This window comes from Physella acuta, unplaced genomic scaffold (genome assembly GCF_028476545.2).
Source record: "Physella acuta isolate Inbredline_101_S28 unplaced genomic scaffold, ASM2847654v3 ptg001496l, whole genome shotgun sequence".
In the NCBI taxonomy this organism is placed as follows: Eukaryota; Metazoa; Mollusca; class Gastropoda; family Physidae; genus Physella; species Physella acuta.
The window spans coordinates 61,719-86,692 of NW_026733011.1; the positions used below are offsets into that span (position 1 = coordinate 61,719).

The 24,974-nt window shown below is 38.9% G+C and overlaps 1 protein-coding gene across 1 annotated transcript; it reads right to left on the bottom strand.

Annotated features, from left to right (window-relative positions):
• Positions 1-398: 398 nt before the first annotated feature.
• LOC131928388 (annexin A4) lies at positions 399-23,408 on the bottom strand. Its single transcript, XM_059284403.1, has 9 exons — positions 23,280-23,408; positions 20,235-20,310; positions 15,410-15,504; positions 13,167-13,280; positions 7,623-7,713; positions 4,163-4,311; positions 3,160-3,337; positions 1,714-1,826; positions 399-1,397 (listed from the first exon to the last, which is right to left on the bottom strand). The coding sequence occupies exons 1-9, from the start codon at positions 23,283-23,285 to the stop codon at positions 1,269-1,271; spliced, it is 951 nt and encodes a 316-aa protein (XP_059140386.1). The 5' UTR covers positions 23,286-23,408; the 3' UTR covers positions 399-1,268.
• Positions 23,409-24,974: the final 1,566 nt, after the last annotated feature.

Consider the following 24,974-nt stretch of genomic DNA (forward strand, 5'->3'; position numbering starts at 1 on the left):
TTCATGTTAAAATATTTTCAATACAAACATTTTATTGTACTGCACTGCTTTCTGGAATTTAATCAACTAAACTTCATTTTGGAAACTTAGCATTTTAATATTTTTTACTTGAACTGAACACAATCTTCAACAATGGATACATTTTTCCAAATTCTGTTATTTTCAAATATTAAAAAAAAAATTTGAGTTGACTTTAGTTAACAAAACAACATAGATGTTAATGGAATCCTTGTTGGCAATAGGCTAATATTATTCTCCTAGATAGCAGCACACAGGTCTATATAATTATAACCACATTGTCAGATAATTATATAGCACTCTTCAAAGCTAGAGGAACCAAGTTTAGTGATTGTTCAAATGCTTCTGCTATGCAATCAGTTCAACAAAAACATGGAAAATACAGTTGAAAGATAATTTATTTAAAAAAAAAAACTAGGTAAATTTCCTAATTACAAATAACAGAAAATAAATGATTATTTGTTGTGCTAAACAACTGTATTCTAACATCCAGTAAACAAACACCAGGCTATGGATCACAAGAAAAAGAATGTTCTAAGTTTAAGCAGATCAGTAAAGTACAAAGAACACAATCAGATTATCTACAGCATGTAAAAAAAAATATGCTTAAATATTTAAGGTTATGTGTACTGTTTTCTTATAAATGTAATGCAAAAAATAAAATGCCCTTTAACAATATTTAATTGTAATGACTGATGGGCATAATTAGTGTTCTACTTGAATGGATGCATTTAATTTTCAAAATGAGATTTTCCGTTAGGTAACAAAACAGCAAAAACTTGCTAAACCTGAGAAACTAAAACAATACTGGTGCTTTTTTTCTTGTTGAAATACTGGTCAGAATTGATAAAGTGCTGCACAAATGGTGGATATATCAGGGATGAAGTAGTGACAATGCTGTACTGTTTAAGTTAAACGATCCATTTGTATACAAGACAGTTAATTGTTATTATGTAATAAATGCAAAGAAAGCCTAAAGAAAATACTTTTCTTAACTAGGAATGAATTTTATGGTGATCTAAAAATTTAAACATTTAAAACATTCAAAGATGACCTAAAATGTTATGATTATGCTATTTTCAGTACAAATGCTTTTGTTTTATTTATTTGACTACTATTCTTATTATTATTATACATTTGAAAAACAAAACAAGACCCATCTACCAATGTAAAATAAATTGAAACATCAACATGAGTAAGAAAGTATTAATTTAAAAAAATGAAATAAATTGAAATGGTTTGAGGTGAGATTACTCTTGTGGTGTTACTAGAGCAAGGAGCATTTTGAGGTAGTCTCCCCCACATTCACTCTTTAATTCATCACTCAGCTTTTTCCCATATTTAGACTTGTAGGCATGTGCAATTTCATCCATATCAATCTGAAAGTGAACCATTTAAAAGAGGACTGTTAATTGTATAATAAACAAATTTAAAACTTGAAATAGAAATTATCCACTCTGATCTTCCAGTTTATGAAAGAGCATACAAAAACATAAGTGAAAAAAGTAAAATCTGAGTTGCATTCTTATACCGCATTTCCACTTGCAACATGTATACTATACATGTCTAGAAAAAAAACAACATATATTCTTACTTATTGCAAGATTTTCTTTCCTAGACTTGTATGGTATACATGTCACAGGTGTAAATCCGGTGTTACAGTTTATTGTTCTACACAACTAACTGAATTCTTACCTCACATCTGCTCACAATTATCCTAATCAAATGACTGTCATTTGTACCTAGCCCAGCAAAACATTCGTGGAGTCTTCTGGCAAAATAGCCCTCAATGTCTTTAGTGGTTTCAACTGCAAGAAAATAAATATAACACATTCATGTTTAGTGACATATTTTTCTTCATATTTTCCAAATAAAATACTTAAAAAAAACTTTTTAAAAAACCACGTTTTTCTTGTGGACTAAAAAGTAGAAAATAACTATTTACATACATTTGATGACAATAAACGTGGGTAAGTTCACCATCAAATTTCCCGACCCATCTGCCCGACCCACGTTTTTTGTCATCAAATGTATGTAAATAGTTATTTTCTACTTTTTAGTCCACAAGAAAAACGTGGTTTTTTAAAAAGTTTTTCTCCTTTTTAGTCCGTTGCTACACATGAAAAACGTGTTTTTTAAAAAAGTTTTTTATATAGTTTATTTTCTACTTTATCTAATGACTTGAATAAGTATGAATTGACTAAGTGTTTATAAATACACGGACTAAAAAAATCTTGAGCGACCAGGATTCGAACCTGGGTTGTCGCGGCCACAACGCGAAGTACTAACCACTATACGATCACGGCCAGCGCGCTCACATAGATTGGGGCTGAAGTAACTGTGTCAATAAGCCTCCAGTCTTGTCGGTATCTTTAGAAATCATGTCCTCAATTTTATGGTCCTTTGGGCGTAATTAAATTAAGCTAATTACGGTCTCTAATTGCTAGTTTTTATGATTGCATCTGAAATTGTTAGGCGAAAGTAGCTTGCATGCCAAATTTCAGAACTATAGAACAATCAGAAGTGGGCTAATTTTCGATGTCAATTTTAACAACAAACACACAAACGCGAAGCTGAGTTAATAAAAACGTGTTAAAAAAAACTTGTTTTCTCCATCATTAAAAAAAAACAATTTTTTAGGCAGTTTTCTCCAATGTTATAATAGAAACGTTTTAGTTTCTTCAACTAAATAAAAAAAAAAAAACACATGTTAGATTTTCTTCTCATATCCATTAAAACAATTAAGTAATTTATGTTCTTCATATACTTAAAACATGTTTGATGAAGCCCAATGAATGGTCACAGTTTACAAGTGAGAAAAATCTGCATTTAAATTAGTGGTTCTTAATCTTTTTGGAAGCACCGTACCCCACACATTTCAAAAGCACATTCATCAAACCCTTCCTAATAGTTATCTCTTCTGCACTAAAAAATACAATCAAAAATTATATGAGTTTGTTGTCTGTCTTGACCTCCGCAGAACCCCTGAGACAAATATTGCATATACAGGGTGGGATATGGGATGAAAGAGGACAAAGCACTATCTAAGATCTGTGATTCATAAAGATTGTTAGTATGAGTAGGGTATTTAGAACCGGTTAGATTTATAAATGACTACAAATCCTTCAACGTTCAGCCTACCAATAGCTAGGTATCCTTCTTGTAGGGTTCCACTGCATTCTGCACGAATGGAATCTTCCACGCTTTTCCCAGAAATTTTTTCAAATTCATGGAAGGTTTCTTTCAGTTGAGATCTGCTCCTCAAGCAAAGTATAGCATTGATTTCGGCCTCATCAGTTCCCCAGCGTGCCTCACCTGCCTAAGGTTCAGAAAACAAAGCTAAACAGTGTGAAAACTGAAACATTGTTGACACAAAAATTTTAAATGGGCAGAAAACTCAAGATAACTTTCCCATGCAAATATTTAACTCAGTTGTTTCCCTTGGTTAAACAAAGTCTAGTCAGTTTACAACAATACCTTGATATAGATGTAAAGACGTTTTATATTTTAGACATTAGAAAATCCATGTCCTGTAATTGCTGTTAGCTTTAATTATTTCAGACATTAGAAAATCCATGTCCTGTAATTGTTGTTAGCTTTAGTATGTAGATTTAGAGCCCATGTAAATGTTGTCAACGATTGCAGGACAGGAATTTCCTTGAGGTTTAACACTGTGTATCGATCAGCTGACAGATAAGACGTGCGGTGACACCCTCGCATGAAGGTCAACTGGTCCCTCCTCCCATCCCGGGCCACCCCTTCTCCTAAGGCTATCGATTTCATTTCTCCCTCGTTTCACCCCCTCACCCCCAAAATCCCACGTCACTTCTAACATCACCTTACTAAACTGTTGATAGTTGACATTCCTAAATGTATAGCCTACCTAACAGACTAAACCTCAGATTAAAAAAAGGTTAGTAGCCAAAATAAGCCTACCTAAATAGAGTACCGAATGCAACATAAAACAATACCATTCGATTGCCAATTCAACATTGTCCAGTCCCGCTAATAAATAGTCAACCTAAAGCCTTCCCTTAGCCTGTACGCATAGAAAATATTTAATCCAGTCCAACATATTTAATTAGGTTACTCAAGACAACACATCATAGCCTCCTGTTCAGAAGTGGTAAAAATAAATTCTTACATCGAAAAATTTCTGAGCGTCTTCCTTTGCCCTCTTCTTATCAACAGATTTATCCTCCTCTCTCCCTGCGGCCAACAGAGAGATGAGCAGACGTCGGAAGTAGCCGGAAGTGTCGCCACACAGGTCGTCCTCCAGATTTTTTTCATACTCTAAACACAGTAGAATAGAAATAAAGCTTGTTAATTAATATTAACCATTCGGTCGCAGTAGTCTTTACGTTATATTATAGTTTGTTAGTTATCTCCCTTGACCAAGGGGTCGTCTATAAATGACGTCACACTCGTAGGGGGAAAAAGGGGGGGGGGGGGGGGGGGTCCGTAATTTTGTGACGGTGTGTGATGAGGGGGGGGGGTTCAGATGGTGTGACGTCACTTTTTTGCATTATAAAAAAGCAATGTTAGAAAGAGTTTTAGCCGTTATTTCGCTGTAGAAAACAGTTTTAATACATTGTAATAGGAATTGATCAGAGTTGACAGAGTTCTGACAAGATTTTGGAAAAATATCGATGTTTTAAGAAAATAGCAATTTTGAGAGGGGGGGGGGGGGTTAGGCTGAGGTGTGACGTCATTTTAGGGGGGGGGGTCTGGCTTTTTGTGACGACGTGTGACGTAGGGGAGGGGGAGGTAAAAAAATCGTCCAAAAAAGCGTGACGTCATTTATGGATGACCCCCACAATGTCTTTTTTTATTAAAATTAAATTATTTTCAGTATTTGTCTATTTTTCTTTCCTTTAATATGCTTGTGTATCCCGTCTTTTTTGTTTGTTTGTTCTTGTGATTGCTTAAGGCCAATTATACTCTCATATGTAATTGCTAGTCGCGTTTTATTAAACGAAGTGTCTACTCGGAATAAGATTTTTCGGCAAAAGATAGTTCTGCGCATGCGCAGTGACCTATGGCTAGGGTTAGGGCTAGATTGAGGGTTAGGGGTAGGATTAGGGCTAGGGTTAGGGATAGGATTAGGGCTAGGGTTAGGGTTAGGGTTAGGGATAGGATTAGGGATAGGATTAGGGATAGGGTTAAGGATAGGATTAGGGTTGGTATTAGGGTTCTGCGGTTGTAAACACACGCATGCGCAGTACCATCGAAAACATCGCCGCTAAGTCGTAGTTTCTCTCCATTGCGCATGCGTATCGCATGCGTATCTTATAGAGTCCTTGCAAACACGTGACCTAAATCACGTGATACCTACGCCCGCCGCCACAGTGGTGTACATCAGACGTAAACACAATCAGCTGTTCGCCAGCGCTGGACGTGTTCACCAGCGCTGGACGTGTTCACCGTATGTAAAGAATCGCGCCCGCGGAAAAGGAAAAATATGTTAAAAAACTTGAACTCTTAGGAATTGAAGATCCTTATACAGTTATTGACAGTTTCGTGGATAATATAAATATGTGGCCGAAATTTCTAAATAAAAATACTGTTAGTAATACCATTTGCGTTTAGAGTTTAAGTAGACGAAGCTGATCAAATGCAGTAATATATTAGAGGTTATCTACTGTAGCAAACGTGAGACCACTTAACTCCTACAAAACCCACACTACAACGGCTAATATAATCCATGGGTAATAACCAATCTGGGTAGCATGTTATACAATTTAAGACCCTTATAATCCAGCAGGGAAGTAATCAGACACATTAATACTGACGTTCAACCCTCATGATGGCTGCCCCCACCTGTATCTAGCCCACAATAAAACCAAAGAGGAGTCTGCCCTGTCCTCCCCTGAAAATGTCTCACCTCCGTGATACCCAGCCCCACAGAGATAGTATTTCTGATATAATTTTGACCCTCAGGGCCCAGCAGGGAGAACAAAGGGGAAAGTCCCACTGCTCTCCCCTCAACACTTCTCACCTCGGTGTCATGTTATGTCATTTATAGCACACACGGCTTATCAGGGGAAAGCATTAAGGCATTAAGAATCTTAACTCTGGACAGCTACACACTAGTATACTAGCTACACACTAGGTGCCTACTGTAAACTACTAGACTGTAGGCCCTATGTAGACCTGCAATTGTATCAATTGTAGACTGGGTCCATTGTTATTATTCTAAACCATCTCACTTATAATGTTTCTAGCTTGATTTGTTTCTTTTATAAACAGTGGATTAAAAAAAAAATTAGCCTAATCATTAACCAAATAATAATAATGTGGTTATTTGTTGTTGGCTGGTATGATCTAGATTGTACTACTAGGCTACAAAAACTTAGTAGACCAATTACTAGATATGAATTTGAATTTAATTAAACTCAGTCCAGTATCAGATACATATTGCTGTAAAAAGACAACAAAGTAGGTAGGCCTTAGTAATTTATTAAAGCCTTCTACTACAATAATATCAACTACATGCTTGTATAAAGTTTTTACAATTTAATTTAAGTAGCAGATTCTAGATCTAAGTCTAGTCATATAATCTATTTCAATTTCAGAAAATTTCGTTTGCTAAAAAAATGATTAGATAATAGAGCGAGATTTTAGATCTTAGAGACAATTAAATGCTTTATTAGGCCTATTATGACTACTTTTGATTTATTATGGGTGTATTTTGAATCGAATGTAGATCTAAAGTAATTAAATTTAAGTAAAGAAGTAGATTCTAGATTCTATGTCTACCCAGCGGAGCCAGGTATTAGGCCTACTATTAGATCTTATTATTCTTATTAGCCTATTACTTTTGACTTTGTCTTTTACTATTAGTATTTGTGAAGGTCGAGCATATTTGTTTTATTAATAGTTATCTTTTATAATTAAAATGAAGTTTATTATTTTACTGTCCTTACATGAAACAAAGTATCGAGAACTGCATTTGATCAGATTCGGCTACTTTAACTCTAAACGCAAACAGTATTACTAACAGTATTTTTATTTAGAAATTTTGTCCACATATTTATTTATACGAAACTGTCAATAACAGTATAAGGATCTTCAATTCCTAAGAGTTCAAGTTTTTTAACGTATTTTTCCTTTTCCGCGGGTGCGGTTCTTTACATACAGTGAACGCGTCCAGCGCTGGTGAACACGTCCAGCGCTGGCGAACAGCTGATTGTGTTTACGTCTTGTGTACACCACTGTGGCGGCGGGCGTAGGTATCACGAACGGACGTGACGTCATATGAAAGGACTCTATTCCGACTAGAATCGGCCTTTATTAAATACCAGCATTACAACATCAATACATCTGTATCTGAAACGTCTAATTTTATGACAAGGCTAAATCATTAAGACGAAACAGCATTAGATGGCACCACATTTTTACGCTTTATTGAGCTCATGTTAAAATCAACATGAGTACTGTTTCGTCGAGTGATGTACGATCAGCGAAAACCTTTAATTTGTCTACTCAACAACTTACCCTTTACCTGCCACTTAAGACTGACCTCAGGTAGTAACTCAAACATCTGCCATCCCAGTTTGAGCCGGAACTAGAGCTAAAAATAGACCTGAAGAAACGAGAGTTACCTTTCTTATAGACGGCCTTGATTTCCTCGATCTCTGCATTGGTTTTGGTGGCCAGTACTTCGATGATGGTTGTCTCATCCGTGCCAGCGCCCTGTGTAAGGGGGTGGGGGTGGGGGGGGGGGGAGGGGGGTGGGGGGGGGGGAGAGATCATGGTGAGTATGAACACGGATAGATGCGAGGAAAAAAAATGGGACGGGAGAGATTTCGTTAAAACTATGGTGTCATCTCAGTTCTTATAGGTACCTGACTATCGTTGGGGAAAGTAAAGGCTGCTGAGCATAGTGCTGACCAAACTATACCTTCATAGGCCGAGGCAAAAATAGCATATGAGCTTTATGGATCGCTAGTTCTAAGTCGGAACTTTTTATGTTAGTAGTAGTTCCCTTTTCAAAACCTGACGGTCAATGGTCAAGTAAAATATATTTCACATGTTTCTGTGAAGAGGTAGTGTGGTCAGCATTATGCCCAGTCGCCTTTACTTTCCCTAACGTCAGTTAGGTACCCATCAAAGCTGGGTGGACTCAGGGATCTTCTACTGACTAGTCCGGATTCGAACTCAAGACTAGCTGTCTAGGGACTGTTATTGTAGTGTCAAACCTATTCTTATTCCTTCTATTAAAAAAAAACAAAAAACAACTCAACTAATTAGCCAGTAATAGAGTCAATATAATACCCTCAGCTGGTAACAATTAGGGTACAACAAATCTCGCCACCCTACAACCTTGTTCCAAATAAATTTAACTTAAAATTCTTTAAATAATTTCAATTAACTCCACCCTTCCCCAAACTACCCATTTCACATTCAATTATACATTTTCTGCATTTGTTCTATGTCTCCCGCCCCCACTTCCCCCATATCAATTAAATTAACACACGTCAAGCCGTTAAGCTGACACCCCCCCCCCCCCAATTTGTATTACTGGTTACATTGTCATAGTTGAGCTATAGGCAGTGGCGGAACTAGAAAAAAAAGGCCCCCCCGCAGAATTTTTTTTTGGGCCCCTATATATATATATATATATATATATATATATATATATATATATATATATATATATATATATATATATATATATATATATATATATATATATATATATATATATATATATATATATATATATATATATATATATATATATATATATATATATATATATATATATATATATATGGAAAACAAAGGTCGCACTAAATTTTTTAAAAAAATGTATCCGGTACCCGAATAAATCAGAGGTTTTCCAACACACGAGCTGGCCCCATTCAGTTTTCCATGTGAGAAGCACGGACTCTCTAAATCTAGTACAACACTCCAAACTGACGCCGGTTTTTATGAGGCTTTCATCAAAACGTTACCAACCGTGTGCCCTGTTTTCCAGAAGTTGAATTAAATGTTAACAATGTCGGCAGTTCATTTCTTGGATCTTAGGGCGCGGGTTTGTCCACACTACCAACTAGACACGCCAAGGCATGCTGTAAGTCCCTCGGCGACGGCCCAGGTGTCAGGGGAGTCACGGGGCTCTTGGAGCTACCGGTTACATTACTGCACGGGTGATGGGTGCAACACATTGTTTCTTCCGGCAGAGCTCCCCCTCCCCCACCCCTCCTCCGAAAACAGTCTACCTAGGAAGAAACATTGGTGCGACACCTAATTAGATTTAGTCATCGAGTGTTGTAGCGAGACTTATTCCTAGTGTTGTGGGAACTTTTAAACGACTGTCTGTGGGGGGCCAACTTGCTCATATGTGATGCGCTCAGGATGACACTGCCGCCGGTTGTATTCAAGTAGTAACCTCATCCGTTTATGCAGGATCACGGGGCGCTAAATCACATATTTCCGTTAGGAGTCCCCACTCCAATATGTACAAATGTTAGGCCTATGACAGAAACTTTTGCGGGGCTGTACTCAACAGCTTCCCAAGTTTTCATGGCGATTTGGGTGAATGATGCAGTAATGCAAAATAGACAGAAAAATGTTTTCACATGTACAACTGTATGTGGCCAGGTCACACGTTGGATAACCTTCTGATTTAGGGGAGGGGGGGGGGGGACTAACAAAAAGCCAGACCCTCACACACCCCCACCTCAATGACGTCATTTATAAATAGTAATTGACTATTAATAATGTTCAATTAATTCTAAACGTAATTAATTTCTAAATAATTATATAAAAATAATCTTACCTGCCCTGTTTTGTGAATTAGATGTGCCTAATACTATGAAAATAAATTAATATCTGTTGACTAGATCTAGATCTAGATCTAGTGCTGTCTAGTGTCTGACAAAATGTGCTGAAGTTTTGAATCGTACGGTTAGGAAGTAGTTCATAAACGATACATTTATCTCCTCGATACTTGTGAGGTTGAGAAAGAGGGGTGGGATAGGGGTCGGCTCGGAAAAAAAACTTAAAAGCGACATCAAAACGCCTTGATCTATGTACGTCAGCATCGCCCATTGTAAAACTTACTCAGGGGAGATTATTCCAAGTATAGACTTTAAAAGTTTACTATGATATTTCTCGTAAAAGCAAAAACAAGTAACCGTATATAAAACTGAAGTTTCTAGTATAGTATTATATTATTTTTTTATTATTTGTAGGATGCAAGATACAAATTCAACCACTATCACAAACACATTAACATTGAAAAATGTACAAAGGATTTCGGGTCCCTTACCAATGCCGCAAAGACGAAAGCCCACTTCATATGTAGCGGCTTTTCGTGCTATGGACTTTGTTGTTTTTTTAAAAGAATTTTGCCGACGACAGCGTGTGTTTGATTGTAGGGAAATAGAACTCGGCCTTGACAATGGTTAAAAAATACAACTATAAATAACTGTTTAAAATATGTAAAAAAAATTCGACAATTTTTGAACCCCCTTTTTGGTCCCCATCCCCTGCCTAATCCGCGACAGTACACTTTGGAGGATCGGTTAAACAGTTACGTGTCCTCTATTTAGCTATTGAAGAGGTGGGGGGCAACGAGTCAAAGAAGTCATTCAAATTTGAAGAGTTGCCTATATTTTACACTGTAGTTTGTGTAATGGATTTTATCTGTTGCGGAAGAGCGTGGTATAGTGACTGTAAAATAAAGATAATCGTACCGCAGCTAGTGTTTTTCTTTTACAAACCAAATATTAAGGCAAAAATGCACGAAAATTAAATTCAAAATTTAAAAAAATATTAATTTTGGTCAGCCGTGGGCCCCTAAACGGCCTGCCCCCCCCCCCCCCCCCCCGCGCATTGCGGGGTCTGGCGGGACTGTAGTTCCGTCGCTGTTCATCAGGTAAATGAACAACTACTGACTAGTGTCTTTAACAAAATGTGCAGGAGTGGTCAGTTTACAGTTCAGTAGTTCATAGACGGTTCGTTAATCTATGCATTACATCTTATTGTAAGAGTAAGGGTGTGGTGAGGGGTAGAGGTGAGGGGTAGGGGTGAGAGGGGGCGGGGGAGAGAGTTGGGAAGGTTCATTGGAAGGGGACAAGAAAGCGCCGATGAACATCTACATCAATAGTGCCGACTTTTTCCGGTCGTCTAGAAGACCAGGATAGTCGCCGCAACATTTCCCCAGCCCGATTTCAAAGCGTGCCGGCACAGTAAAATTTCAGATGCTTCGCTGAAGGGAGATAACTTAAACTTTTACAAGTTTATTGATACAGTTGTTAAAGTAAAAATGAACGCAATTATAAATGTACGAGATCGAAATAAATAATTATATTTTTTGTAGAATTCAGGCCAGTAGTTTAAACACACAATCATAGATATGTATTTTAATAATGTAAACAATATAACAATGCTTTTTTGTTCTCCTAGTCGACGCCACTAAAAAGAACGGTAGGCTGCGTCTTTGAAGTTGACTTTATGTCTGGCGGTCTCTCGAGCTATAGTCTGTGCATTTTTATCAAAGACGTTTGCCGACTATCGTGTTTGTTTGTAACTGTAGAAGAAAGATAACTCGACCTCCACCTAATTTTTTTTTTTTAATTTTTTTTTTTTTAAATAGTTTAGCCAGGATTTTTGGGCCCCCAATCGGTCTGGGCCCCCCCGCATTGCGGGGTCTGGCGGCACTGTAGTTCCGCCCCTGGCTATAGGTCTGATGATTTGAGTCAATTAATGTCACATAGATGTCTCTCATATCTGTAGGCCTTACCATCCAGCGGGGTAAATTGGCTGAGGGCGACGTGTGAGTTGTTATTACATCTAAATTGTTTCATAAATGAGTTATTATTCTCTAGGTGGGTAGAGGGGGGAAGTCTGTTTAAATAAGCATCTATGCCGCTAGGCTTAGGCTGTTGAAATATGCAGTTAAGATGTTGAAATGTGCAGCTAGGATGTTGAAATGTGCAGTTGGGATGCTGAAATGTGCAATTGGGATGTTGAAATGTGCAGTTAGGATGTTGAAAATGCAGTTAGGATGTTGAAATGTGCAACTAGGATGTTGAAATGTGCTGTTAGGATGTTGAAATATGCAGTTACGATGTTGAAATGTGCAGCTAGGATGTTGAAATGTGCATCTGGGCTGTTGAAATTTGGTTCAAATATGTAGTTAGGATGTTGAAATGTGCTGTTAGGCTGTTGAAATGTGCTGTTAGGCTGTTGAAATATGGAGCTAGCCTGATGCCCATGTAAAATATCGATATGATGCACACAAAAATCCACTGTAACGTGTAAACAAAGGCGTGGTTCTGTACCCTAAATTACCGATAAGCGAACCTGATTAAAACATTTCACGTCATCACCTCCCAGCGTTCTCACATGGCAACCGTTGCCATGGAGCAACGAACAAACAAAGCTATCGTCTTCCAATCGACAAAACTTGTCGAGTCGCCGACACCTAGCTACCGAAAGTTTTCTGGTCATAATTTCCTTGTTGGAGACACCAAACAGCTTTATTGTTTACATTAAAGAACGGAAGAGGAACATATGCATGAAAGAAGAAACTTTGCATGTATGTGTATATACTAAAATAGTATAAAAAGTTTATAAACATGGTATATAAACTCTAATAATTAGCTTAGTAGCATTGAAACTTGAGTTCAAATATAAAAATATTTTAAGGCGCTATCTCGTTTACTGCAATTTGTATGCATGTAGCAATTGTATGAGTGTCTTGGAAATATGAAAAAAGGGTAATCTATCAAATGAAGAGAACCTAAATCGTGTTTAAAAATTGTATGAAGGATCAGTAGGATTTAGTCTATACTCTCTAGAGATCTAAGACTCAGTTGGTCTTATACTCTCTAGAGACTTAAGAGTCAGTAGGTCTATAGTCTAAAGAGTTCTAAGTCAGTGGATCTTTAGTCTATACTCTATATAAAGATCTCAGAATCAGTAGGTCTTAAGTCTATAGAGATCTAAGAGTCAGCAGGTCTTTAGTCTTTACTCTGTAGAGATCTAAGAGTCAGTAGGTCTTTAGCCTATAGAGATCTAAGAGTCAGTAGGTCTTTACTCTGTAGAGATCTAAGAGTCAGTAGGTCTTTAGCCTATAGAGTTCTAAGAGTCAGTAGGTCTTTAGCCTATAGAGATATAACGAGCCCACGTACAGAGACAGCCTGATGAAGCTGCTCAGCGTCTAATTTCCTCAGGGGAGTCAACAAGGCTAAACAGACTTCTTCAAAGTCCCCCCTCAGCTCAGACTTCAGATCGTCCAGAAGGTCCTGGAGAGTGGAGAAATAACAAAATAACGAGGGTACAGTTTTTAACAGAAGGTAATGGAAGTGGAGAAATGACAAAATAACGAGGGTACAGTTTTTAACAGAAGGTAGTGGAAGTGGAGAAATGACAAAATAACGAGGGTACAGTTTTTAACAGAAGGTAGTGGAAGTGGAGAAATGACAAAATAACGAGGGTACAGTTTTTAACAGAAGGTAGTGGAAGTGGAGAAATGACAAAATAACGAGGGTACAGTTTTTAACAGAAGGTAATGGAAGTGGAGAAATGACAAAATAACGAGGGTACAGTTTTTAACAGAAGGTAATGGAAGTGGAGAAATGACAAAATAACGAGGGTACAGTTTTTAACAGAAGGTAATGGAAGTGGAGAAATGACAAAATAACGAGGGTACAGTTTTTAACAGAAGGTAATGGAAGTGGAGAAATGACAAAATAACGAGGGTACAGTTTTTAACAGAAGGTAATGGAAGTGGAGAAATGACAAAATAACGAGGGTACAGTTTTTAACAGAAGGTAATGGAAGTGGAGAAATGACAAAATAACGAGGGTACAGTTTTTAACAGAAGGTAATGGAAGTGGAGAAATGACAAAATAACGAGGGTACAGTTTTTAACAGAAGGTAATGGAAGTGGAGAAATGACAAAATAACGAGGGTACAGTTTTTAACAGAAGGTAATGGAAGTGGAGAAATGACAAAATAACGAGGGTACAGTTTTTAACAGAAGGTAATGGAAGTGGAGAAATGACAAAATAACGAGGGTACAGTTTTTAACAGAAGGTAGTGGAAGTGGAGAAATGACTAAATAACGAGGGTACAGTTTTTAACAGAAGGTAATGGAAGTGGAGAAATGACAAAATAACGAGGGTACAGTTTTTAACAGAAGTTAATGGAAGTGGAGAAATGACAAAATAACGAGGGTACAGTTTTTAACAGAAGGTAATGGAAGTGGAGAAATGACAAAATAACGAGGGTACAGTTTTTAACAGAAGGTAATGGAAGTGGAGAAATGACAAAATAACGAGGGTACAGTTTTTAACAGAAGGTAATGGAAGTGGAGAAATGACAAAATAACGAGGGTACAGTTTTTAACAGAAGGTAGTGGAAGTGGAGAAATGACAAAATAACGAGGGTACAGTTTTTAACAGAAGGTAATGGAAGTGGAGAAATGACAAAATAACGAGGGTACAGTTTTTAACAGAAGGTAGTGGAAGTGGAGAAATGACAAAATAACGAGGGTACAGTTTTTAACAGAGGGTAATGGAAGTGGAGAAATGACAAAATAACGAGGGTACAGTTTTTAACAGAAGGTAATGGAAGTGGAGAAATGACAAAATAACGAGGGTACAGTTTTTAACAGAAGGTAGTGGAAGTGGAGAAATGACAAAATAACGAGGGTACAGTTTTTAACAGAAGGTAGTGGAAGTGGAGAAATGACAAAAAAAAAGAGGGTACAGTTTTTAACAGAAGGTAGTGGAAGTGGAGAAATGACAAAATAACGAGGGTACAGTTTTTAACAGAAGGTAGTGGAAGTGGAGAAATGACAAAATAACGAGGGTACAGTTTTTAACAGAAGGTAGTGGAAGTCGAGAAATGACAAAATAACGAGGGTACAGTTTTTAACAGAAGGTAGTGGAAGTGGAGAAATGACAAAATAACGAGGGTACAGTTTTTAACAGAAGGTAGTGGAAGTGGAGAAATGACAAAATAACGAGGGTACAGTTTTTAACAGAAGGTAATGGAGGTGGAGAAATGACAAAATAACAAGGGTACAGTTTTTAACAGAAGGTAGCGGAAGTGGAGAAATAAAACAACGAGGATAAAATTTTAAACAGAAGGTAATGGAGGTGGAGAAATAACAAAATAGCTATGATTACCGTTTTTAACAGAAATTACTAGTAAATTGATAATTGACAAATTAACGAGATTACGCTATTTCACATAAGGTACTTGTAAATTAATAATTCACAAAATAACGAGGTTACAATTTTTTTTACATAAGGTACAAGTAAATTGATAAATTGATAATGGAAAGTTATAATTTAGTTGCCATTGGGCAACAATTGAAATCTTCATATATTACTGTAAAATATATTTTTTAACAAGGATTACTTGCCTTGCCGTAAGCAGTCTTGTAAGCCTTGACGATTTCAAGCCTCTGTTGACACGTGTGGTTTCCCAGAACGTTTATAATTGTGTCTTCGTCAGTACCTGGATACAAAGGTAAATATAGTGTAAGAGCAGAGGCGTAGCGAGGGAGGGGGCGGTAAGGGGGGGGGGGGTACATATGTCCCCGGGCGCAGACCGTAGGGGGCGCCAAAATGGGTTGGAAAAAAATAATTATAAGCTCATTTTAGTTTAGCTGCAGTTTTGCATTGTAAATATAAAAAATATATGGGGGAGGGGCGCCAAATTGAAAGTTTGTCCCCGTGCGCCGTGTGTAAGAGGCAGCTCTGTAATCTTTTGTGTGAGAGTAGAGGCTCTCAGTAGTATCATCACCCCCACCCTCATCTTTCCACTTAGCTTGATGTAGTATCTTCGATTAGACATTAAATGTCGTGTTACGACATCATACACATATTTAGTATTGCGACATGCAATTTGTATTATGTCATAAGGCATATATCAGATCAGTTGTAGAGACGAAATAAAAAGCCATAATTCAAGATATAGTATATCATGAATTATGGCTTTTTTTTATTTGTATTAGGTTGAATGGCGGCGTTATATTTTGTATTGTCACATGCGATTTTGTATTACGCCATTACATCTTTAATTATGACATTTAGAGTAGTAGTGGTCTTTATATTAGGCGTCCTGTATGACACATAGTGTGTGTGTATGTGTGTGTGTGTGTGTGTGTGTGTGTGTGTGTGAGGCGAGGGTCAAGAACATTTGACATGTGTTTTGTATTGCGTAAATACAAAAAATAATGAAAATACTTTGATTTTAGTTTTTAGGGGTGTAACTGTGATAATATGGGGGGGGGGGGGGAAGGGGGGAATCTGTCATTTTATGACCTACGATATGTTAAAAACGTCCCAGACCCCACCAAACCCTGATGGGTACCTAACTCACAATAGGGAAAGTAAAGGCGGCTGGGCATAGTGCTGGCCACACTATCTCTTCATATGCCGAGGTTACAATAAACAGGTGAACTCTACTTCATCTTCCGCATGCGCCGTCAGGTTCGAAAGGGGAACTTTTATGTTGGGAACTGGAAAATATCGGCTAAAATGGCATCGTGTTTCCTATGGACGAAATTTTACTTTGTACTATTTTGTATCACATTAGTTTCGCTTTCACCCGTAGTATAGGCTACTGCACACTGAATGTTGTTTATTTGATTCTGCATAGTTTGAGAAGCACTGGCCTACAGGAAGGGGAGATCAACGAATTACTCCGCGAGGCACGTAACGAAGTAACTTTGAAGTGCAAACTGCCACAGATTAGCTTAGTTTTTTTTTTATGTTCACTAGTAAGCGCTGGGTGCCGCACTTACTTGGCAACGAAGATTTTTAAAATAGTGGATAAAAAATGTCTAAACGAACGAATAGCACCGACACACCGTTACTAATATGATATAATCATGGGGTTTCTTTTTTTTTTTTTTTTAAATTCGGGCACAAACATTGTATTAGCTATACGTAGTTGCGTTTAAATTTGCTAATGCACATCAGTTGTGTGACAGATATGTTATAGTTACATTACAGTACGGTTAGGATTATGAATCAGGAGAATGTTAACCCTATAGATTCAGGGGTCTCCAAACTTTTCAGTCCGAGGGCCGCATTAACTATCAAATTTCAGTTCGGGGGCCAGTTTCTTCCACTCATGTCTTTGATTTTTCTGGGCAAAGTTCCTCAGCCATCAGCAACAAACGTTTTTTACTTGGACAAAAAGATCTCCGCGGGCCGGATGAGAGGACATCGCGGGCCGCATCCGGCCCGCGGGCCGTAGTTTGGAGACCCCTTCTATAGATGGCTCCAGTAAGGGTTGGGGGATTCGGGGGGGGGGGGGGGAATGAACAATGCGTTCTACACACTCCCTGGCTTCACATGTGGTTAATCCTATATTAATCCTATATTAATCGTATATTAATCCTTACCCCCCACTTCAATTAGATATGGGTAGATCTATATTTGGTAACATTCGACGGAATATTATTTTTTAAAGGACTTCAAACACCTGAGAAAACTTCAAAAAGCCTTCGAGTCCTCTCACAAATGGCTTTATTGTGTGACATTTTTTTCTGGCCAACACCGACACCGCTTTTGTTGCTTGTGTTGACTCAGTCTATCATCTCACACGGAAACGGTTCGTGTGAATATGACCGTGAGAAGAAAACAAACAAGGTGGAAGTTGAATACCATCTTGTGATATATGAACTGCGGTAAATGAACACAGTTACTGCGGTTAAATCCTATTACTTCAATGTGTTAAAGGATATATTTTATGCATTAAAAGTGGATCAATGTACGAGTAAAACATGGAAGCTAGGTTTTAGAAAAAATATTTTATCCACATATAGTCAGTCCATTTTTCCACTTATGCGAAACGTTTGCATGTATGTGCACGCAGAAGATTTCTAGGCATTGTATATTTTAGATTTACACGTTGGCCTAAACCAATAATATGATTCAGGATTTCCCACAATCTCACCCGGCCAGAGGCGCCCGGGGACAAACTTTCCATTTGCAACCCCCCCCCCTGAAACTTTCGATTTGCACCCTCCCCCTCACACTTTTTTTTCCAACCCATTTTGGCGCCCCCTAAGGTCGGCGCCCGGGGACATATGTCCCCCCGCCCCCCCCCCCCCCCCCTCGCTACGTCTCTGCACTCGGCAGCACGCAATGGTTTTCCTAAAATCAAAGTTGACCGTTAGGTCAAGGTCTTTAAGGGAGGATTTCTAAAACTAAAGTTTTTAAATATCTGAAACCGTTTGCGACCACGGGTATAATACTAAAAGTATAACTAAACCATTAAACACAACAGGTTTTGCCACCCCCCACACACAGCTAGTTAGAGAAGCACCGCTGTGTGAAGACTGATGATTCAAATGTCACAATCAGCCGACACATCTAGTTATGGGGTGTATTCCTGTTGTTGACATTTCGACTCGCTGAACTTCTTTTGATACAAGCATCCACCGGGGCGTGTAGTGACCCTACTTTATGTGGATACAAGTATGATTGTACGTGGATAAAGTAGGCTTGTACGTGGATAAAGTAGGCTTGACATAGGCTGCGGTAGTTTCATGGTTGTACCATTGTGTCAACCCGTTCATGGTTGTACCATTGTGTCAACCCGTTCATGGTTGTACCATTGTGTCAACCCGTTCATGGTTGTACCATTGTGTCAACCCGTTCATGGTTTTACCTTTCTGCCAACCCGTTCATTGTTGTACCATTGTGTCAACCCGTTCATGGTTGTACCATTGTGTCAACCCGTTCATGGTTGTACCATTGTGACTACACGTTCACGGGGAGTTGTACCATTGTGTCAACCCGCTTTGGTAAACCAGTTGAAACGTAGAAACACGTTATAGGTCTGGTAAGTAGGTCACCAACCTGTTCTACGGCTCAATACAACCTGCATGAGCCATAGAACTGGTTGGTGACCTACTTACCAGCCCTATTGTCACGTGACCTAGTTATCAGTATGTTTGAAAAATGGCGGGTAACACTTGGGAGAATTGGGAAAATTTGTGTTGGCTTCTATCAGCATTCATTAAAAGTATTTGGACCTAATCTCCCTAAACTTTACTGTCAACCTCCCTTCCCTGCCCAACTCCTCCAATCTCCACCATTCCATCCCTACCATTGCATTATATTTCCCATCAAGAGAGATCACGTCAGAGATCCACATGAGAGGAAAGGTTTCAGACACATAAGAAAGAACAAAACATATTGTCTACAGTGTCTTATTGCTAGTGTGCAGAACTTATTCTTCAAGCTTAATTGTAGTGTTAGAAGTATAAGTGTCATATTGTTATGCGCCATATTGACCATTTCAGTCTGTTTTTCTTTTTGATTTGTTTCCATAGCAACCAAGAACCAAGTTGTCTCTTCAAGAGTGGCTGTCCCCAGCTAACGAGCCATAGGGTTCGAACTCGAGACTTTTCGGTTAAGCAACCATGAGCTTTACCGACTGGACCACGCCGACCCCTGGTGTGTGCGGATGATACAAGTTTGTTTTCCTGTGCCGTTATTCCAATATTTTATTACTGTGTTAATTTAATACGACTATATATTCTATATATTCTATATTTCAATACAGCTAGAGTGCAAGACATTTTGTAATTATAGGGTCTACCCCCACCCCCCACTCACTCTTGATTTTCCCTATTTATAATTTATGTTAATTAAGCCTAAACACATTTTTAAAATGTAGAGGCAACAGGGCCTTCGTTCATAGATTATGGTTTGTAACGTCACTACATTTGCACGGAAATACATTTTTGTGACGCTTCTCTGTCTGTTTGTTTGTTTGTTTATGTGTTCCTCTGTGTTTTGTTGGCGGAGGTCGAAAACGTCGCTTGATGTACGACGTGCGACTGGCTTAAGTCTTTTGTGCGTGACTTAACAGGTAAATTAATGCTGACCGTTTAAACACGGGCAGTTCACAAATTTAAAAACTTAAACAACTCCTCAGACGGATGCGAGAAAACACCTGTAGGCCTACACACCTCCTCCATCATTGGCCATCTACGTGGTGTAATTTGAATTTTGTTTATAAGTACAGGCCAGGCGTCAGCTTTTGATTAAATCTCCATTCCTTTGTGAGCGTTAAGCGAACATATACACCTAAATGGCAAGGTACCAATTTCATCTATTTTGTTTATACATCACAGGTGTGTTTTTTTTTTTATAAACCCGATGTAACAGAAATGATGTATGTACATTTACAGAAAGTAATGACCGGAATCTACCGAAACTTACCGAAACCTTTCATCGCATTCCTCAGTTTCTCCGCGGCTGCTCCGGCGCTGAACTCGTGACGGTGTTTGACTGTACCCTGGGGGTAGGAACAATAGGGTGGTTTTACAATTAGTGTGGTTTTACAAATAGGATGGTTTTATAAATAAAATAGGGTGGTTTTATAAATAGGGTGGTTTTATAAATAGGGTGGTTTTATAAATAGGGTGGTTTTATAAATAGGGTGGTTTTATAAATAGGGTGGTTTTATAAATAGGGTGGTTTTATAGATAGGGTGGTTTTAGGTGGTGGTAGGGTGGTTTATGTAGGGTGGCTGTACGGTGGTTTATGTTAGGTGGTTGTATGGTGGTTTATGTTAGGTGGTTGTATGGTGGTTTATGTTAGGTGGTTGTATGGTGGTTTATGTTAGGTGGTTTATGGTGGTTTATGTTAGGTGGTTGTAGGGTGGTTTATGTTAGGTGGTTATAAGGTGGTTTTTGTTAGGACAGTGGTAGGCACAGTAGCGCCACGAGGTGGGGCGGGGTTTGTGGTCCGCATCGGTGACGCCTTTTGGGGAGGGGGGGGGGTGACACCAAATCGAAAAATATTGTAAAATTTACTGTCAAAACAATGTGTTATTTAGTTAAAATATTACTAAAGTATTGGAGAGGGGTGATACCGAATCGAAAATGCAAAGTAGTTGGAGAGTGGGTTGGTGTGGGGTGACACCTTTAACAACTGCACCGGGTGACACCCTGCCTAGTTACGCCACTGGGTAGGCACCACTCGCCCGACTCCACTTCAATTATTGCAAGCTGCTGACCTCTCCACATTATGTTGGCCTCAACCTCACATACATACATCCACATACACATACAGTTGACGCATTAGTCATTTACCAATCATGTGAACCTCCCACGCCATCTGTAGGTGGATTAGAAATGTTTCTACCCCTCTCCCCCACACTAATTCCAACTGCGGTTATTTTTTTTTTGTCATTTCTAGCGTGTCTTGCAATTTTCTCCGTGTAGCCAGCACAGGAGAGTGTGTCGACAGGAAGGATAACTCTAATAACGGGGCGTGGCAGCTATTTGCATGTGTTCGTAATGGCGGAAATCACCGTGACGTAAAACTGAACGCTTCCCTCCCCGCTCGACATGTCACTGTCACCGAGTAACCCTCCAGGTCCCCTGCCCCCACTCACCACCCCTCCCACTACACTAACTCGACGTTATGGTTCGTTAATCTTCGTGTTGGTGTCTCTAACACGCCACTCAATAGATCTGTGAAGTTTCACATGAACTGTCGATTGGCACCTACTGTCAGTCGTCACAAAAATGACAGTTGTCGCACAGACTGTCAAATGTCACACAAACTGCCAAATGTCACACAAATTGTCAAATGTCATACCAACTGTCAAATGTCACACAAACTGTCAAATGTCACACAAAATGTCAAATGTCACACAAACTGTATATATCACACAAACTGTCAGTTGTCACAAAAAATGCCAATTGTCGCACATACTGTCAAATGTCACTCAAACTGTAAAATGTCACTCAAGCTGTCAGATGTCACACAAACAGCCAGATGTTACACAAACTGTCAATTATCGCACAAACCACTTTCTGTATCGCTACTTGTAACGTATATGAATGCATGTTGTACATCGATACCAATCAATCTTCGCGTTTATCGATTTACATTGATCAACGAATTCGTCCATCTGTTCATCACGTAGTCAGCGGTCAATCAAATCAGTAGCTCCCTCCATTTTTTCTCTGTTTCAAATCCTCATGTAGGGCCGTATCGATGTTATTTTTTGCTGGTATCGCTTCCTTTAACTTGATTCTGATCCTGGTCCAGACCCCTCAGAATCGTAACACCGATACCAACAAAGACCCAAAAAAAAAAACCTCGATACTACAACCTACTACTCCGTCCTACTGGAGAAGTACCCGCCTCCACACGCGACACTTTGATCGATCTCCCAGAATCGATGCTCTACAAAATTCCCACCTAACTAAATGCTGGCTGGCAAAAATTCGAAAGTTCATTTGGTTTTTCACAAGCAGAGTTTCTTCCAGGCATCTCTTCGGGGGGGGGGGGGGGGCTTTGCCCCCCCCTCCCCCGAAGAAAGTCTACCGCCCCCCCCCCCCGAAAATTTCAAGTGCCCCCCCCCCCCCCCCCCCCCGGAGAAAAAAGTCTGGAAGGTAGTTCTTAGTCCTTACAATCTGCCTGTCCTTTCATTGCTCTTTGCTTTGATAATTTCCTTGTTTTATTGATATGCTTTTCTTTTCGTCTACCCCTTTAACCATCAACACATTCAACGATCTTTTTTTTTGTTATTTAATAATGTCCCCCCCCCCCCCCAATTTATCATGTCTTATTTTGCTATAATATTACAATTGACACAAATTTTTGTATGTGCTTACTTAAATCAATAAGAAGTAATTTTATACTAATAACTGACCCAACCATCTCGTAAATAATAAATGTTCGATAATTTGTGGGTTTTAGGGATTAAGCACATAATAAAAGTGTCGGGGTTGGGGTGTAGGTGTGGTTTAACATTTTGTATCATTGTTATAAGTTATGTAGGCTTAATGTTTTTTCTACTAGTTTGTTATAATTTTTATAGTATAAGGTAATGGTGTATATGACAATGTTATACAGGCCTAATACTGCCTGAGAGATATTAAATTGTTATTTTTTGCAACATTTCTTTTAAGGATGGTTGAATAAATAAGCTGACACAACTGGTTTTTACACAATCAAAACTTTTAAAACACACTATATGACTCAACAGCTGATTCTAATAAAATGTAACACATGGGTTTTCTCTCATTGCAATTGCTTCACATTTTCAACACAGCCATCTGTAGTACCAAATGTTGTGATGGTTTGTGATAGGAGGAGGGGCGGGTTCCTAAAAAAGTTATAAAACATTATGTGGAGGTGGGGAGGGTTAAATGTGATATTTTGTTATATGTGCATAATCTCTACCATGACATACACGCCACACATTCTGTAAAATGTAAACAAATGATAATATAATCGAATACTTACTGGCATGGTTGTAAAAAAGAAAGTCTTACGGCTACTGTGTGAATGTGTAATGTGTTCTATCCCCCACAAGTCCACAGTTTGTTAGTGAATGGCGAGCTGGGCAGGTAGACAACTCTGAAAGTGCGGAGCGCGGACGAACATCTTGACATCCCCACCGCCGCAAAATGGACCGGCCTGGCCGCGTTACATGACAGTTATTCGTACAAACAAGGACGGTTTGATTTTAAAATTATGTGGGTGCTGGGTGTTATGTATAAATTCTATATTTTTATAAATACTCAACAAAAGAATAGCCATAACAAAACAAAATAAAGGTGATTTTTCGTGTGAATACAAAGTTAGTAATGTACGCGTTTCATACTTCACAGCTCGTAACCCCCCCCCCCCCCGTCTTGTATTTGAACAGCTGAGTCTCACTGTTGTATGGTAATATCATTAAAACACCCACCTTCCTGCATCTACGTACTTCAGCGATCGTTTGCAGTGATCCGTGACACAGCCCTTGTTCAGATGTCGAACTTTTGCTGCAGCCAGTTTTTCGTGTTATGAAGGCTGACTGCAGCAAGTATTTCATGTTACGAGCCGACCCGCGGCATATCATACGCCGCTATTTAGTTGTTGTTTTTTCTACTTTTCAGTTATTCATAATTTGTGATTTCGACACTACCAACGCTGCCACTGAAAATATTTCTTTAAAACACTATAAGTACGATAAGGACGATAACCCCCCCCCCCCCTCCTCCCCCCCCTCCGTTAAAGTAAACTCCACTTAGTTACCCCCTCCCCTACGTTTAAAATCGTTTCAAACTAAATTATCTGCCCCTAATAGTCGTCACTAAACCCGGCTCTGTTTGTAAACATTTAGAGTGAACACAGCTCACTAAGACCATGTAGGGGTGGGGATGGTAGGGAGCGCGTTTACAGCTTGTTTTCTAGCGTCTCCCAGAAGAGAATTGTATATACGAGCCGGCCCGCGGCATAACATACGCCGCTATTTAGTTCTTGTTTTTTCTACTTTTCAGTAATTCATAATTTGTGAATTCGACAGTACCAACGCTGCCACTGAAAATATTTCTTTAAAACACTATAAAGTAGCTCGTTAAGGACCATAACCCCCCCCCCTCTTTCCTTCCTCCCCCCCACGTTTAAAATCGTTGGCTCTGCTTGTAAACATTTAGAGTGAACACAGCTCACTAAAACCATGTAGGGGTGGGGAGGTAGGGAGCGCGTTTGCAGCTTGTTTTCTAGCGGCTCCCAGAAGAGAATTATATATATAGATAGATAGATGATTACCTGCGCTGGAAGGGTTAGCGCCCTTGGCTCCACTATCACTAACATTTTGTGGGTCGGTTATAAATGACGTCACACTATTTTAACCGAACTTTACCTCTCCTAGCTCTCATCAAAACAAAAAGCATACCCCTCTCCTGTCAGTTACAAAGTTTCACCCGATTAAAATAAAAACCATCAATTATTTTGACATAAAACAAAGTATTTGTACGTAATGTTTTTTTAGCTACCCCCTTAACTTGTTATGCGCCTTATAGGCCGTTGACTCCGATTTCAGCCTGCTTTTCTTTTTGGATTTCCCCCATGAACAATACTACAAGGCAGCAGTTGCTTGATTTTGGAGTTGTCTCTCCCAGATGAGTGGCTGTCCTTAGCTATCGAGCCTCATCTGTTCGAACTCGAGAC

Coding starts and splice junctions, on each gene's coding strand:
- LOC131928388 (XM_059284403.1), bottom strand. Junction 7,714..13,166: donor AGCTTCATCAGGCTGTCTCT/GTACGTGGGCTC, acceptor CCCCTTACACAG/GGCGCTGGCACGGATGAGAC. Junction 3,338..4,162: donor ACGCTCAGAAATTTTTCGAT/GTAAGAATTTAT, acceptor TCTGAACCTTAG/GCAGGTGAGGCACGCTGGGG.